This window comes from Bombina bombina, chromosome 2 (genome assembly GCF_027579735.1).
Source record: "Bombina bombina isolate aBomBom1 chromosome 2, aBomBom1.pri, whole genome shotgun sequence".
NCBI classification, from domain to species: domain Eukaryota; kingdom Metazoa; phylum Chordata; class Amphibia; order Anura; family Bombinatoridae; genus Bombina; species Bombina bombina.
The window spans coordinates 1,319,460,044-1,319,475,223 of record NC_069500.1 but is presented as its reverse complement, the minus strand read 5'-3'; the positions used below and the strand labels follow the sequence as shown (position 1 = coordinate 1,319,475,223).

The following is a 15,180-nucleotide window of genomic DNA, read 5'->3' as shown; positions in this document are numbered from 1 at the left end:
GACACATCGGCCGACCATGATTTAAGCCAAAGTGCTCTGCGTGCCATAATGGCAAAACCAGAATTTTTCGCCGCTAACTTAGCTAGTTGAAAAGCGGCATCTGTGATAAAAGAATTAGCCAGCTTTAACGCCTTAATTCTATCCATAATTTCGTCATATGAGGTCTCCATCTGGAGCGACTCCTCCAGCGCCTCAAACCAGAAAGCCGCTGCAGTAGTTACAGGAATAATGCAGGCAATAGGTTGGAGAAGGAAACCTTGTTGAACAAATATTTTCTTTAGTAAACCTTCTAATTTTTTATCCATAGGATCTTTGAACGCACAACTGTCTTCAATTGGTATGGTTGTGCGCTTAGCTAGGGTTGAAACTGCCCCCTCTACCTTAGGGACCATCTGCCATGCGTCCCGCCTGGGATCAGTAATGGGGAACATTTTCTTAAAGATAGGGGGGGGGGGAACAAAGGGTACACCTGGTCTCTCCCACTCCCTATCCACAATATCCGCCACCCTCTTCGGGATCGGAAACGCATCAGTGTATACAGAGACTTCTAGATATTTGTTCATTTTACACAATTTCTCAGGGACCACCATGGGGTCACAATCATCCAGCGTAGCTAATACCTCCTTAAGCAGCACGCAGAGGTGTTCCAGCTTAAATTTAAACGCTAAGGAATCTGATTCCGCCCGCTGAGAAACCTTTCCAGTGTCAGAAATTTCTCCCTCGGACAGCACATCCCTCACCGACACTTCAGAGTGTTGTGAGGGTACAACAGATAAATCCTCCAAAGCTTCTGATTGCTCATCCTCTGTTCTCAAAACTGAGCTATCACGCTTTTTAGGAAAAACTGGCAGTTTGGATAAAAATGCTGCAAGGGAATTATCCATGACTGCTGCTAATTGTTGTAAGGTAATAGGGGCCAATGCGCTAGAGGTACTAGGCATCGCTTGCGCGGGCGTAACTGGTGTTGACACATGGGGAGAGGAAGGAGGACTATCCTCGTTACCTTCCGTTAAAAAATCATCTTGGGCTACATTTTTAAGTGTCACTGCATGGTCTTTAAAATGTTTAGATACCTTAGCACACTTTAAACACAAATGTAAAGGGGGTACCGCCATGGCTATTAAACACATAGAACAAGGTCTATCTGTAGGCTCAGACATGTTAAACAGACTTAGACAGCACTCAAATACAGTAAAATACAATTTGTGAAAAAACGGTACTGTGCCTTTAAATAATAAAAAGCGCACACTTTTTTACTAAATCTCCAAAAATCAACCAACCTTTATGAAATTTTCACCATATGATCCTAATGCTTTGAAATGATTGCACAGTAAATTTCAAGTCAATTAACCCCTTACTCTCCAAACAGGAGCAAATTAAAGCAGGCAACCGGTTAGCAAACTACAGCACCATGCCACAGACTCTGCTGTGGCCCTACCTTCCTTGGGGATTAGTTTTGATAGAAAATAAGCCTCTCTGAAGTCCTCAGATAATCTCTGGACTCTTCACATGGAGATGCATGAAGCGGTCTGTAAAATCAACTGCGCAACTGAGGCGCAAATTTCAGGCCCCCTCCCTCTGCACTCTGGAGATGTGGGGCCTTCCCAAGCCAAAATAGGTGTCTAAATAGATGCCATGCGGAATAAACCCCAAAAAAGTGTTTCAAATGTAATATAAACTTGTATAAATATCAGATTTTTGTAAAAAAATAATCGATTGCCCCTGAACAGTGTCCACCAGTGTTTGAGCCCTTTCAAATAAGCCTTCCTTCTATACTATGTCTCAGAATATGGCTTACCTTTCCCACATGGGGATTCTTGTCAGTCTTCTAGCATTACTAAGTCTTGACTAGAAAAAATGACTGAAACATACCTTAAACAGTTAAGCCTGCAAACTGTTCCCCCCAACTGAAGTTTTCTGGTACTCAACAGTCCTGTGTGGGAACAGCAATGGATTACAACATGCTAAAATCATTTTCCTCTCAGCAGAAATCTTCATCACTTTCTGCCACAGAGTAAATAGTACAAACCGGCACTATTTTAAAATAACAAACTCTTGATTGAAGAAATAAAAACTACAAATCTAACACCACATTCACTTTACCCTCCCGTGGAGATGCTACTTGTTAGAGCGGCAAAGAGAATGACTGGGGGGGCGGAGCCTGAGGGGGAGCTATATGGACAGCTCTGCTGTGTGCTCTCTTTGCCACTTCCTGTAGGGAATGAGAATATCCCACAAGTAAGGATGAATCCGTGGACTGGATACACCATGTAAGAGAAATCACCCACAGAACGAAACTCTCCTTCCTCAGCTTTTGCATATTGTGAGGGTGTATCAGACATAGCTACTAAAGCGTCAGAAAGCTCTGTATTTGTTCTAGCCCCAGAGCTGTCTCGCTTTCCTTGTAACCCAGGCAGTTTGGACAATACCTCTGTAAGAGTATGATTCATAACTGCCGCCATGTCTTGTAAAGTGTACGCAATGGGCGCGCTAGATGTACCTGCCGCCCCTTGAGCGGGAGTTAAAGGCTCTGACACGTGGGGAGAGTTAGTCGGCATAACATTCCCCTTGTCAATTTCCTCTGGTGATAAACCTTTTAAAGCCAGAATATGGTCTTTATGATTTAAAGTAAAATCAGTGCATTTGGTACACATTCTAAGAGGGGGTTCCACAATGGCTTCTAAACATAATGAACAAGGAGTTTCCTCTATGTCAGACATGTTTAACAGACTAGTAATGAGACCAGCAACCTTTGAAAACACTTTAATTAATGTGAAAAAGCAAAATATAAAAAAACGGTACTGTGCCTTTAAGGGAAAAAAACAAACACAAAAACTGCAAAACAGTGAAAAAAAGCAGTTAACTCTATGAAATTTTTACAGTGTATATAATAGACTAAAATAGCATTGCACCCACTTGCAAATGGATGATTAACCCCTTAAGCTCAAAAACGAAGCAAAAAAACGGTAAAAACCGTTTTAACAGTCACTAGCAAACTGCCACAGCACTACTGTGGCTCCTACCTTCCCATAAAACGACTTTGTAGGCACAAAAAACCCTTTACAGAGGTCCAATATGACAGGGGACTCCTTCAGGGAAGCTGGATGTCTCAGACTGTGAAAAACAACTGCGCAGTTAGAGAGCGAAAATAGGCCCCTCCCACCATGTACTCAAAGTCAGAGGGCCTTAAAAAACTATTCCTAGTGAAATAACAGCCATGTGGAAAAAACTAGGCCCCAAATAAAGATTTATCACCTCAGTAAAAAACGTTCTTTATACACATGCAAACGTTTTACATACCAAGCCATAATAGAAAGTGATATGAAAATTACCCTTTACTTTAAGCATGATGCCAGTCGTTTATTAAATCACTGCAATCAGGCTTACCTTAAGTATATCAGGCACTGTCAGCATTTTCTAGTTCTTATAATCCTCTAGAAAAAAATATACTGAACATACCTCAGAGCAGTTAATTCTGCAGACTGTTCCCCCAGCTGAAGTTTCCCCATCTCTTCAGTTATGTGTGAGAACAGCAGTGGAACTTAGTTACAACCTGTTAAGATCATCCAATACCTTAGGCAAATTCTTCTTCCAATTTCTGCCTGAGGTAAAAAAACAGTACAACAGCGGCACCGTTTAAAAATAAACTTTTGATTGAAGATAAACTACACTAATTCACCACATCTCTCTAGCTACTTCCATTGTCGAGAGCTGCAAGAGAATTACTGGGGAGTGGCAGTTAGGGGAGGAGCTATATAGACAGCTCTGCTGTGGGTGATCTTCTTGCAGCTTCCTGTAGGGAAGGAGAATATCCCACAAGTAATGGATGAATCCGTGGACTGGATACACCTTACAAGAGAAACAAAAATTCTGGTGTTGACTGTCCCTTTAATATAACAGTGTTGGCTATGCAAAACTGGGGAATGTGTCATAAAGGGATAACCTATCTTTTTAAACATTAAACATTCTGAAGTAGACAGTCCTTTTAAATAAATGTATTTCAATTGCTATGCAATAACATATGGGATATATTTCCCACCAATAGGAGGAGGTCAAGATCCCATATCAGAGCTTAAAATCCCTCCCACCTTTCTCTTAGTTCAAGGTTTAACAGAGTAGAGGAGGAAAGATAGGTAGATAGGCGGCCATGATCAGTCGCAATACTAGCAGCTGAGCATTGGAATAATACAATCTGCTGTGTATTAAGAGGATTACCTGACGATCAGCACTTATATTACCTTGCCTAGATTCTACTAAAATTACTAAAATCTATTTCTGTATTGCCTGCAGTCTAGTCTAGACTGTTGAGGTTTCGGCGGCCTAAAACGGGAAGGCCTCATCACCCCCCCCCCCCCGTTCACGTGGGTGAGCGATTCTCACTTAAGCAATTCCTAAGAGCTGAAACATTCTCATCTACAAATGGAGATGCAGATACTGGATGAAACCCTGCGGAACAGTTTCAGAACCTCCACCTGTTAATTAATAGGGGCTTCGGTAGACCCACTAACCTGAACATGGTAATACACGCTGGTCTGCAACAAGGAGAAGTGCAACTAACTGTAACAAAAAAGATTGCCCTTACTCCAGAGCTAGAAAGAGAGAATTTTCCTAAATGTCACACCGGGACTTTACAAGATACAACAGAGGAGGCTACAGTCTTCCAGGACTACACAGTTACCCCGCCATTACTAACTCTAAAAGGAGTTGTCTCTACTACTGGCAACATGCAGATTCAAGATTGGTTCACTCCTGAGGTGACAAGCGACTTAACGACACCCGCCTCGACATACAAGGGAGACACCTATCTTCAGACAACGCCATCTAATAGACCTACACAGCCGAGGCCTCTGAGAAGTGACACAGTGAACCCAGCAGGCAGCAGCGAGGGCCACGTGGTGGTGAAGGACCTAGTTAAGACTGGGGAGATGATGACGATGGAGGATATTTCATATCTAATATTACAACCGGGTCTCTGAAATACACGGTCAATTTGGCGGACTTCCCTATTCTAAATGAAGAGCCGGTCTGCTGCTTTAACTTAAAAGTACATGATCTACTAGAGGACACTAAATGTATCAGACCTTTAAATTGTTCCTTTGCTCTGGCGCTCCCCTTGTTTGCATTTAGATCAGTTTTGCCTTCGGATCATGCTGATGGGGCTACATGTGATTTCCCCGGTGCGACATCGAGCTGGCAGGAGTGTACAGGACCGGCTGTAGACTTGTGGGGACTTTCTTGCCTGACTGAAAGAATTGGAATTTGATGAGTTTTCCAAGGAACGCAGAAACCAGTAGTGTGAACGATGCCCACACGGCTCACTAACAGTTACCTGTTTTGAAACTCTTTTGTTGCCGGGATGGCCACAACATTCCCTGAGGGCAATGAGCAGGTTCTTTAATTCCCCTTTACACAGCCTAATATGCTCTAATGAAGGCGATTGAGCCTGAAGTATAGTTGTCCGTTGCATTTTTTACTTATACAATTTTATTTTTAGATGTACAGCTACTAGTTACTGTGATACTTAAAGTTGTTCCTTCTATCACCTATAACAATACTACTATTCCACATGGGGTTCCCAGATATAGTATACATAAATGTTTGGCTATGTATTTATATAGCACATATATTAGAGCGTCCTTACAATGGAGAGACGGTGTGGGTTAGAGGTATATGGTTAATGGGGGAAGTAGACCTTATAACCAATTAAGGATTCACTGGATTCTCTCTACAAACACCCTACAAACTGCTTTTAGGTTTTGAAAGAGTTAAGGTTACTGCACAGGGTGAATATGGCTTATACCTCTTAGATCCATGTCACAGTGCAGTATGAGTATTATGTAACATTATTATGTTGTTCCTATATCACCTCTCATACGTACTGCTTCTAATCTTTACTTAATATGCCTACTGCTAGATATATTTTTTATGATGGCTCATGGGCTTGATGCATCAATATATTTGGAATGGGTAATAGCCTAATGCTGATATTATCACCTTAATATACAGTAAATGTAATCTTGTTACCCTATGTTTATTTGCCACATATACATTGGTTAGCACCAGGGTTTGAAGCCAACAAATTATTCTTCTCTTTTTTTTTTTTTTTTTTTTTTCTTTTTTCTCACATAACCATTTTTTCCCCTACATAACCATCTGTTGGCTCTATCCTCCCGCTGAGTCACATATTAGCTGACCCCTCATACCCTTTAACTGTTTACATGACCTGCTTATACTATGTCTGGCAGCTGTGACCCATAGTGTTGTTGATATCTAACAGATTGTAAATGTCCCATAGGTTAAAGTCCAGATATCTGAGAACCTTATAGAACACTTAATTTAAGACCCTCCCACTATCATATAGTGTATAGCTCCATTTTGCTAAGCGACAACATTTTTGTTCCCACACTATAAATTTTACTGATCTCACTGATTTGATTGTACATATGCTGAATTGTTAGCAACTTATAGAAAACTGAGGTTTATTATACGAGACCCATGAGTGGTCTCCTTTTTTCAGGATAACTTCTGGTGTGATCAATAGTCTTTAACTATGAGGTCCAAAAATGACATCCTGAACATTTTAGAAGGTGTATAATTTGGCACACTGTTTAATCGTTGATTCCTCGATTTCTCTTACTTCACCTCTTGTATTTTTGTATAGACAATTATTTCCTAAGCATTTGACACTGCAGTGTAATCTTACTTAATGGAAATGTATCATTTGTATGCCTTTATTTCAACCTCAATAAAATATAATGGAAATAAAATTAAAAAAAAAAAGAGTTGTGATAGCTGTAATACGCTTCGGAGGCGACTTTCCTGCCACAAAGTAAGCCTTGCAAATAATTTGTTTAAGCAAAGAATCCAACGCTACCATAGTCACCTTTTGTCCTTTACTGTAACAGTCGCTCATTAGAGTAAGGAGGATTTGGACACAGTGAAGGTATAACAATTTCTTGATTGATATTTTCAGTAGAAACAACCTTAGGAAGGAAATCATATTTGCTACAAAATACATCTTGTAAATAATTAAAAATGGAGAATTACAAGACAGTGCTGACAATTCAGAAACCTTGCAGAAGATATTGTTAACAGGAAAAGTACTTTCTAAGACAACAGTTTGATGTCAATGGAATGCATTGGTTCAAAGGGAGGACTTTGTAAATTCAAAATCCAGGGTGGAAAAATAGGTTTTAAAACTGGAATAATTTGAACCAACACCTGGACAAAAGCCTGAACATCGGGAGGTTTAGCCAACTTCCTATGAAAAAGGATAAAGCAGAAATTTTACCTTCTAGAAAACTAGTGGACAAACCATTTACAAGGCCATCCTGTAAAAAAATTAAAGGATTCTAGAAATCCTAAAGGAATACCAAGAAAACCTTTGGAAAGTTTATATCCATAATCAAGTAGCTGGAACAAACTCTATTCTCAACCAACTCCTACTAAGCCAAGAGGTGGGAAGGATTTTAAGCTGTTATATGGGTCCTTGGCCTCCTCCTAGTGGTGGGAAATATATCCCATATGATATGGAGGACTATGGACCATCAACATTTCACAAAAAAAAAAAAAAAAAGGTACAGTGCTTTTTTTGTAAAATATAAAATAAAAAAAGGTGCCGGTACTTACTGATTATTGATTGATATATTATGCTCAGTAACTTTGAGAAAAGAAAAAAGGGACAGATTTATTTACAATGCTTGATATAATTTGCAGCCCCCTCTTGTGAAAACTAGAGTAGTTACATGATTACAAACGAGATGGCAGAGGTAGTGGTACTCAGTACCGGTGAGTACCCCCACAAAAAAGCAAGAATGAGTCTTTATGGAGAAAATAATTATTTAAAGGGATAGTCAAGTCCAAAAAAACTTTCAGGGAATGTAATTTTAAACAACTTTCCAATTTACTTTTATCACCAATTTTGCTTTGTTCTTTGTTGTTGTGGTATTCTTAGTTGACAGCTAAACCTAGGAGGTTCATATGCTAATTTCTTAGATTTTGAAGGCCGCCTCTAATCTAAATGCATTTTGATAGTTTTTCACCACTAGAGGGCATTAGTTAATGTGTTTCATATAGATAACATTGAGCTCATGCACGTGAATTTACCATGGAGACAGCTCTGATTGGCTAAAATGCAAGTCTGTCAAAAGAACTGAAATAAGGGGGCAGTCTGCTGAGGCTTAGATACAAGGTAATTACAGAGGTAAAACATGTATAATTATAACTGTGTTGGTTATGCAAAACTGGGGAATGGGTAATTAAGGGATTATCTATCTTTTAAAACAACAAAAATTCTGGTGTTGACTGTCCCTTTAAACCGTGTCTTACAGACTAGTGTTTTAAATTGATTTGACTTAAATCAAATACACCCTGCTGATAAAGATATTTACAAATACAAGTTTTATAAAATATTCATAAAAATTCCAATGTGCATTTTTGCAGTTATGGAGGCCACAAAAATACTTGCAAAAATATTCTCTAACCATAATTTTTGTTATTTGAGAGGATAAGAAATATCCATTGAATACATATTTGTCATATTTGTAATACCAATGAAAATGTATTGATAGCCCCTGCTAACAAAAACAACACTGGATATTCAAATTTAAATAATGTCCCTGTGCTGGATTTATTGCAGATTACCGTGTTGTATTAGAAACTGAAGGGAGATAAAAGTGCAGAAAGAAGAAACAGTGCAATAATGAAATGCTCTCCAGAAATAAAAATATTTATGTGCTAGGAAGGCGATGCTTAAAATGGAGATTGAGACTGTTTTAGCATATGTATTTATTTAAAAAAAAATACAAATGTTGTGTCACGCTCGGCCACCGGGAAGCTCCGGCGGTCCTCCTTGCGTGCTTAGGTTGCCATGGCGACGTCTAGCCGTCCCTTCAGCTGACGTCATTTTCAGGCTTCATAGCCCAGGCTTCTGGTTTCTGCGGTGCCCGTTTGTTTGTTCCTTCGAGGCTCCTGTGCTCTTAGTTCTGAGTTGACCCTCAAACTGCCTGATTACCTGTTGCCAAACTCTGCAAGTACTGACTACTCTGTGTTAACCCACAAACAGCCAATCTCAGCTTGTACTGACTACTCTGTGTTAACCCTCAAACTGCCAGATAACCTGTTGCCAAACTCTGCAAGTACTGACTATGCAGTGTTAACCCTCAAATTGTTTGATAACCTGTTGCCAGAATCTGCATTACTGACTTGGCTGGGTTTAACCCTCTTATTATTTGATTTCAAGTTTCCAACTCCTGCATTATTAACTGTTTCTTGTTTAACCCTCCTTCTGTCTGAGTATAAGTTCTCTACTCCTGCATTCCTGGATCTGAGGAGGACTATTCCTGAACCACCTGAATACAGCTCCTTTTTCAAAAGTCTATCCGGCTGATATCTGAATTCCTTTTCTCTCCCCAGAAGTCTCAGACCGACACTGCTCCATATCGTGAGTACCTTGTTTTATTCAAGTTGTCGTGGGGTCACGTCCTGGATAAAACTCAGAGTGCAAGGGTGTTGTTTAAGTTCGCCCTAGCATTTGGGTCTTCTTCTGGACATTTCCTAAACCTGACATGTTGGACCCAATCATTTGGTCAAAGATCTGATGGAATGCTTGCCTATTCTAATATTTAATAATAGTTTTAATTAAAAAATACCTCATTGAATTTAACATTTAACTATCAAATGTAACATCCAAATGCTGATTCGCTTGGACTTCATGGGAATTAATATTCAAAAGTTACAATAGAATATATGATCATTAAAGGGATAGTAAACACCTTGAGGTTTTTATATAAAATATTTAGTTATGCATAATGAAACAACTTTGCAAATATATTTTCATTATTTACTTCTCCTCCTTTTCATGTAATTTAGCTCTGAAAATTATACATTTCTAATTCTCAGAACTTGAAATGCACCCTGCTGACTTTTCAAGGCTAACACTGCATTATATCTGTCCCTGATTGACGTTATTGTACAACAGCAGCAAAACAATGTACTCTATACTAACATTATGACAGTGAGTAACCTTGTCTGTAGACTGAAGCCGAAATTGAATCCACCAAATCAAGCAAATATTGGGTGAAGTTTGGCTATTGAAAAGTAATTGCAGTAAAAAAAGATGTTAATTTGTTTTAAAAATGTTAAGACTTGGCTGATAGGTTATTCTATAACAACAAAATAGAAATGTCTTGTAAGGTGATTACTGTCTCTTTACATTAGATATTCAAATGTTAATAATAGGTCATTAGAAATACCCAAATAGCAGAACAAATGTCAAGGAGATTCTGCAGTGGAAAGACATTTTAATAGTCTTCATTTTACCTCTGTAGGTTTGATTTACCAAAAACTCTGCCAAGGGGAGGGAACAAATACAAAATCTTAGAAAAAAAGGAATTATATTGTATATTCATCTAAAAACCAGGAATCTCCTAGGTCTCAATATGGAATGGGATATAAGCTACTTTGTGTAGCAATTATGTCTAAGTAATAGTTGGGATTTATTTAGTTGGCAACATGTACTAATAGGGTTCTATGTATGGTCTTTTGCATCATGATAAGTATGTTGTTTTTATTTACGCACATGTGCTGCAAATTAGGGATAATTATGCACATGCTTTATAAGAGAGGATGATTCCCTTATGCCACTAGTCCATGATTAAGCACCACTAGGGGGCGTGAAACGCATCAGCCAGTCTACTTGCAGCCTCCATGTCTGTCATGTCTGTTTTTATGGATTTCGATTATAAGCTATATTTTATATGCACACTGTTGTGCAGCCTCCTCCTGTTTTTCTGCAAATGTGAAGGAGAACATTAGTCTTAATAATCAAAAGTCAAAATACAAATATTAGCCCATATTTATCTCAAAATTGAAAATTCCTAAGAAATAGGAGCCTTAAATAAGATTTTATAAGTGCCCTTTATCACTAAAATATTCCAATACGCACTTACTTGCATACCAGACATAATTATGTACAACCAAGGTGGAAATTCCATTTATAAATAGAATTTATAATGAATGTGTGAATTTGTTCTAGGTCTGTGTTCTACTGTTAGTCGTACTTTAAATATATTGTGATGTTTTATCAATCACTTCTTTGCTGTGCCACGAATATATAAAAAAAAAAAAAACACTGGAGCACATGACGAAATAAAAATGTCTGTGTACATGGAAACTGCATTTTACGATTTCAAATAAATAGAGCATTTTACTTTTGTTCTCATCTGAGGAAAGCACTGTTAGAAAACCAGTTATATATGCGCATGCTGAATTCCAAGTACCTTCACCATATCTTTGTATTTCTCCTTCAGGCTCTGATACAGCTTGCTATATTTATCCACAGGAATGAGCGATAGGGTGCTTTTAAATTCACTCTTTTTGTCCTCTATGGACCATTTTGCTATTTTAGACAGCAGCTCATTTTTCATCCAAGTGATTTTAGGATATACGACTCCATCAGAATCCCAGTCTTCGGAATATAAAGTGTGCAGAGAAACTGACCTAAAAAAAAGTAAATAAATATTAATTTTAACTAATTAGAAGAACATATGCAATGTATATTTCTTTCCAGCAAAAAATAACTACTGTAAATTTATGGCATTTTATTAAACATGGCATCCAATCCAATTATGCACTTTTTAGAAATGTTGTTTTGATTAATTACATTTTGTAATGACTATATATATATATATATATATTTATATATACACACACATACTGTATATATATATATATATATATATATATATAACTTCTGTGGTGTAGCCTAGCACTCACGGTATCCAACCAGTACCGGGGTGCACGTCAGAAAAAAAATCCAATATGTTCAGAGAGAGGAAGGCACTCACCGGTTTTGACATAGGGAATTATTTATTCCTTTAACATAGCGTAACGTTTCGGGGTGTTACTCCCGTTTTCAAACAGACAACCAGACCCAACATAAAACAAATCCTTAAATGCCCCCTTACCTCAATCACCCAGTGCAGGTGTTGCTCGGCACAGAGTGTGCATCATCACGCTGCGCCCGTATCCTAGCAACCACTAGTAAACAAACATCTATGTGACAGGCGTGTATTAAAAACAATATTACTGACTATATTCCTAAATTCAGGGCTAGCACTGTCCCATAAGAGACCTACTAAATCTACAAATCAAATGCATTATGTTATACACAAGACAATGATAATGATACGGAGCCGTAGCTATCGACTACAGGACTGACCTAAGATTATGTTCGCTTACTAAACAAACACTTTCTTAAGCACAGGGTAACCTGTACGACTCCTTACATTGTTTATCTACTACACTGTCCGTGCAGCCTATTCTATGTAGGTAAGACCTGTGATAACCTGAGGACAAGGATGGCTAATCACAGGAGTGCCATTAGGCAAGCCATTAAGAAAGGAGAGTCGAATCAACCAGTGGCCAGACACTTCCAGGAGCATAGACACAATGTGGCGGATCTCCGCTACATGATCATCGATCATATACCAGAGATGAAGAGGGGAGGAGTGTCAGGGTTTTCCCTGTTGTGTTTGCCATGTGCTGTTGGCAGCCATTTTACTCACCTCTCTTCCTGACTTGGTGCATTGTGGGGGATCTTGCTCATTTCCTGCACTTCCTTTTATGGCCAGACTGGTGTGCATCATCCATGTGAGACAGGATGCAGTCTCAGAATTGTGATGTCATCACTTATTATTTAACCCCTTAATGACCACAGCACTTTTCCATTTTCTGTCCGTTTGGGACCAAGGCTATTTTTAAATTTTTGCGGTGTTTGTGTTTAGCTGTAATTTTCCTCTTACTCATTTACTGTACCCACACATATTAAATACCGTTTTTCTCGCCATTAAATGGACTTTCTAAAGATACCATTATTTTCATCATATCTTATAATTTACTATAAAAAATTTTATAAAATATGAGGAAAAATTGAAAAAAAAATACACTTTTTCTAACTTTGACCCCCAAAATCTGTTACACATCTACAATCATCAAAAAACACCTATGCTAAATAGTTTCTAAATTTTGTCCTGAGTTTAGAAATACCCAATGTTTACATGTTCTTTGCTTTTTTTGCAAGTTATAGGGCCATAAATACAAATAGCACTTTGCTATTTCCAAACCATTTTTTTTTTCAAAATTAGCGCTAGTTATATTAGAACACTGATATCTTTCAGGAATCTCTGAATATCCATTGACATGTATATATTTTTTTTTAGTAGACAACCCAAAGTATTGATCTAGGCCAATTTTGGTATATTTCATGCCACCATTTCACCGCCAAATGCGATCAAATAAAAAAAATTGTTCACTTTTTCACAATTTTTTTCACAAACTTTAGGATTCTCACTGAAATTATTTACAAACAGCTTGTGCAATTATGGCACAAATGGTTGTAAATTCTTCTCTGGGGTCCCCTTTGTTCAGAAATAGCAGACTTATATGGCTTTGGTGTTGCTTTTTGGTAATTAGAATGCCACTAAATTCCACTGCGCACCACACGTGTATTATGCCCAGCAGTGAAGGGGTTAATTAGGGAGCATGTAGGGAGCTTTTTGGGGTAATTTTAGCTTTAGTGTAGTGTAGTAGACAACCCCAAGTATTGATCTAGGCCCATTTTGGTATATTTCATGCCACCATTTCACCGCCAAATGCGATCAAATTAAAAAAAAACGTTAAATTTTTCACAATTTTAGGTTTCTCACTGAAATCATTTACAAACAGCTTGTGCAATTATGGCACAAATGGTTGTAAATGCTTCTCTGGGATCCCCTTTGTTCAGAAATAGCAGACATATATGGCTTTGGCGTTGCTTTTTGGTATTTAGAAGGCCGCTAAATGCCGCTGCGCATCACACGTGTATTATGGCTAGCAGTGAAGGGGTTAATTAGGTAGCTTGTAGGGAGCTTGCAGGGTTAATATCACATTTAGTGTAGAGCTCAGCCTCCCACCTGAAACATCAGACCCCCTGATCCCTCCCAAACAGCTCTCTTCCCTCCCCCACCCCACAATTGTCCCCGCCATCTTAAGTACTGGCAGAAAGTCTGCCAGTACTAAAATAAAAGCTATATTTGTTGTTTTTTTGTGTTTTTAAAAAGCATATTTACATATGCTGCTGTTTACTATCCCCCCCTTAGCCCCCAACCTCACTGATCCCCCCCAAACAGCTCTATAACCCTCCCACTCTAACTTAATCTGCGCCATCGTGGGTACTGGCAGCTGTCTGCCAGTACCCAGTTTAGAAGAAAACATGTTTTTTTTTTTTATTTTTATTAACATTTTCTGTAGTGTAGCTTCCCCCCACACAAAACCAACCCCCCACCCCTCCACAATCTCTTTTTGTGCTTTTGCACAAACAAGATTAGGGCATTTTTTCTTAACAATATTTACCGTAGTGTAGCGGTTCCCACCCACTCCCGCGCCCACCCGCCCAAGACAACCTCCGTGCACGCGCGTGCCCCCTAACGGTCCCGCCTCCGATCCCGCCCCCCTTGATGACACAGGATACACCGATGGCCGCCCACCCGCCTCCCAAGTCGGCTCCCACCCACCAACGATACCGGCCATCGATGTCCGGTGCAGAGAGGGCCACAGAGTGGCTCTCTCTGCATCGGATGGCCATGTAAGGTTATTGCAGGATGCCTCCATATCGAGGCATCACTGCAATAACCGGAAAGCAGCTGGAAGCGAGCAGGATCACTTCCAGCTGCTTTCCACACCGAGGACGTGCAGGGTACGTCCTCAGGCGTTAACTGCCTTTTTTTTTGAGGACGTACCCTGCATGTCCTCGGTCATTAAGGGGTTAAAGGGCCTCTGTTCGGTATGCTTTGCCTTTGCGTTGTCTCAGACCTGTTTGTGAGAGTTCCTGTGTATTACCTGGCTGCCTGACGTCCTTCCTGGTTCCTGATCCCTGGTTTGTTCCTGACTCTGCTGTTTTCCTTGTTCCTGATTCCGGCTCATCTGACTATTCGCTTTGGCTCCTGACTCGGCTCGTCTGACTACCAGCTCTGGTTTTGACTCCTGGCTTGTTATTTGACTTGTGGACTTTGTATTATTTTTTACTATTAATAAAGGTGTGATTATTTTTGCACTTCTCGTCTCAGTCTGATTCCTGGCACCCTGGCATTACGCAAAGGCCATGAATCCTGATGCTGCTAATTATCTACCTTTAACTGCCAT

At 39.3% G+C, this 15,180-nt stretch overlaps 1 protein-coding gene across 1 annotated transcript in view; it reads right to left on the bottom strand.

Annotated features, from left to right (window-relative positions):
* The window catches only part of TRMT44 (tRNA methyltransferase 44 homolog), a gene marked incomplete in the record, with an annotated part of 256,632 nt that overhangs the window by 140,773 nt on the left and 100,679 nt on the right, over window positions 1-15,180 (bottom strand). The window contains 1 exon segment of the mRNA XM_053704178.1: window positions 11,280-11,499. Within this exon segment, the coding sequence (XP_053560153.1) occupies window positions 11,280-11,499 (220 nt within the window).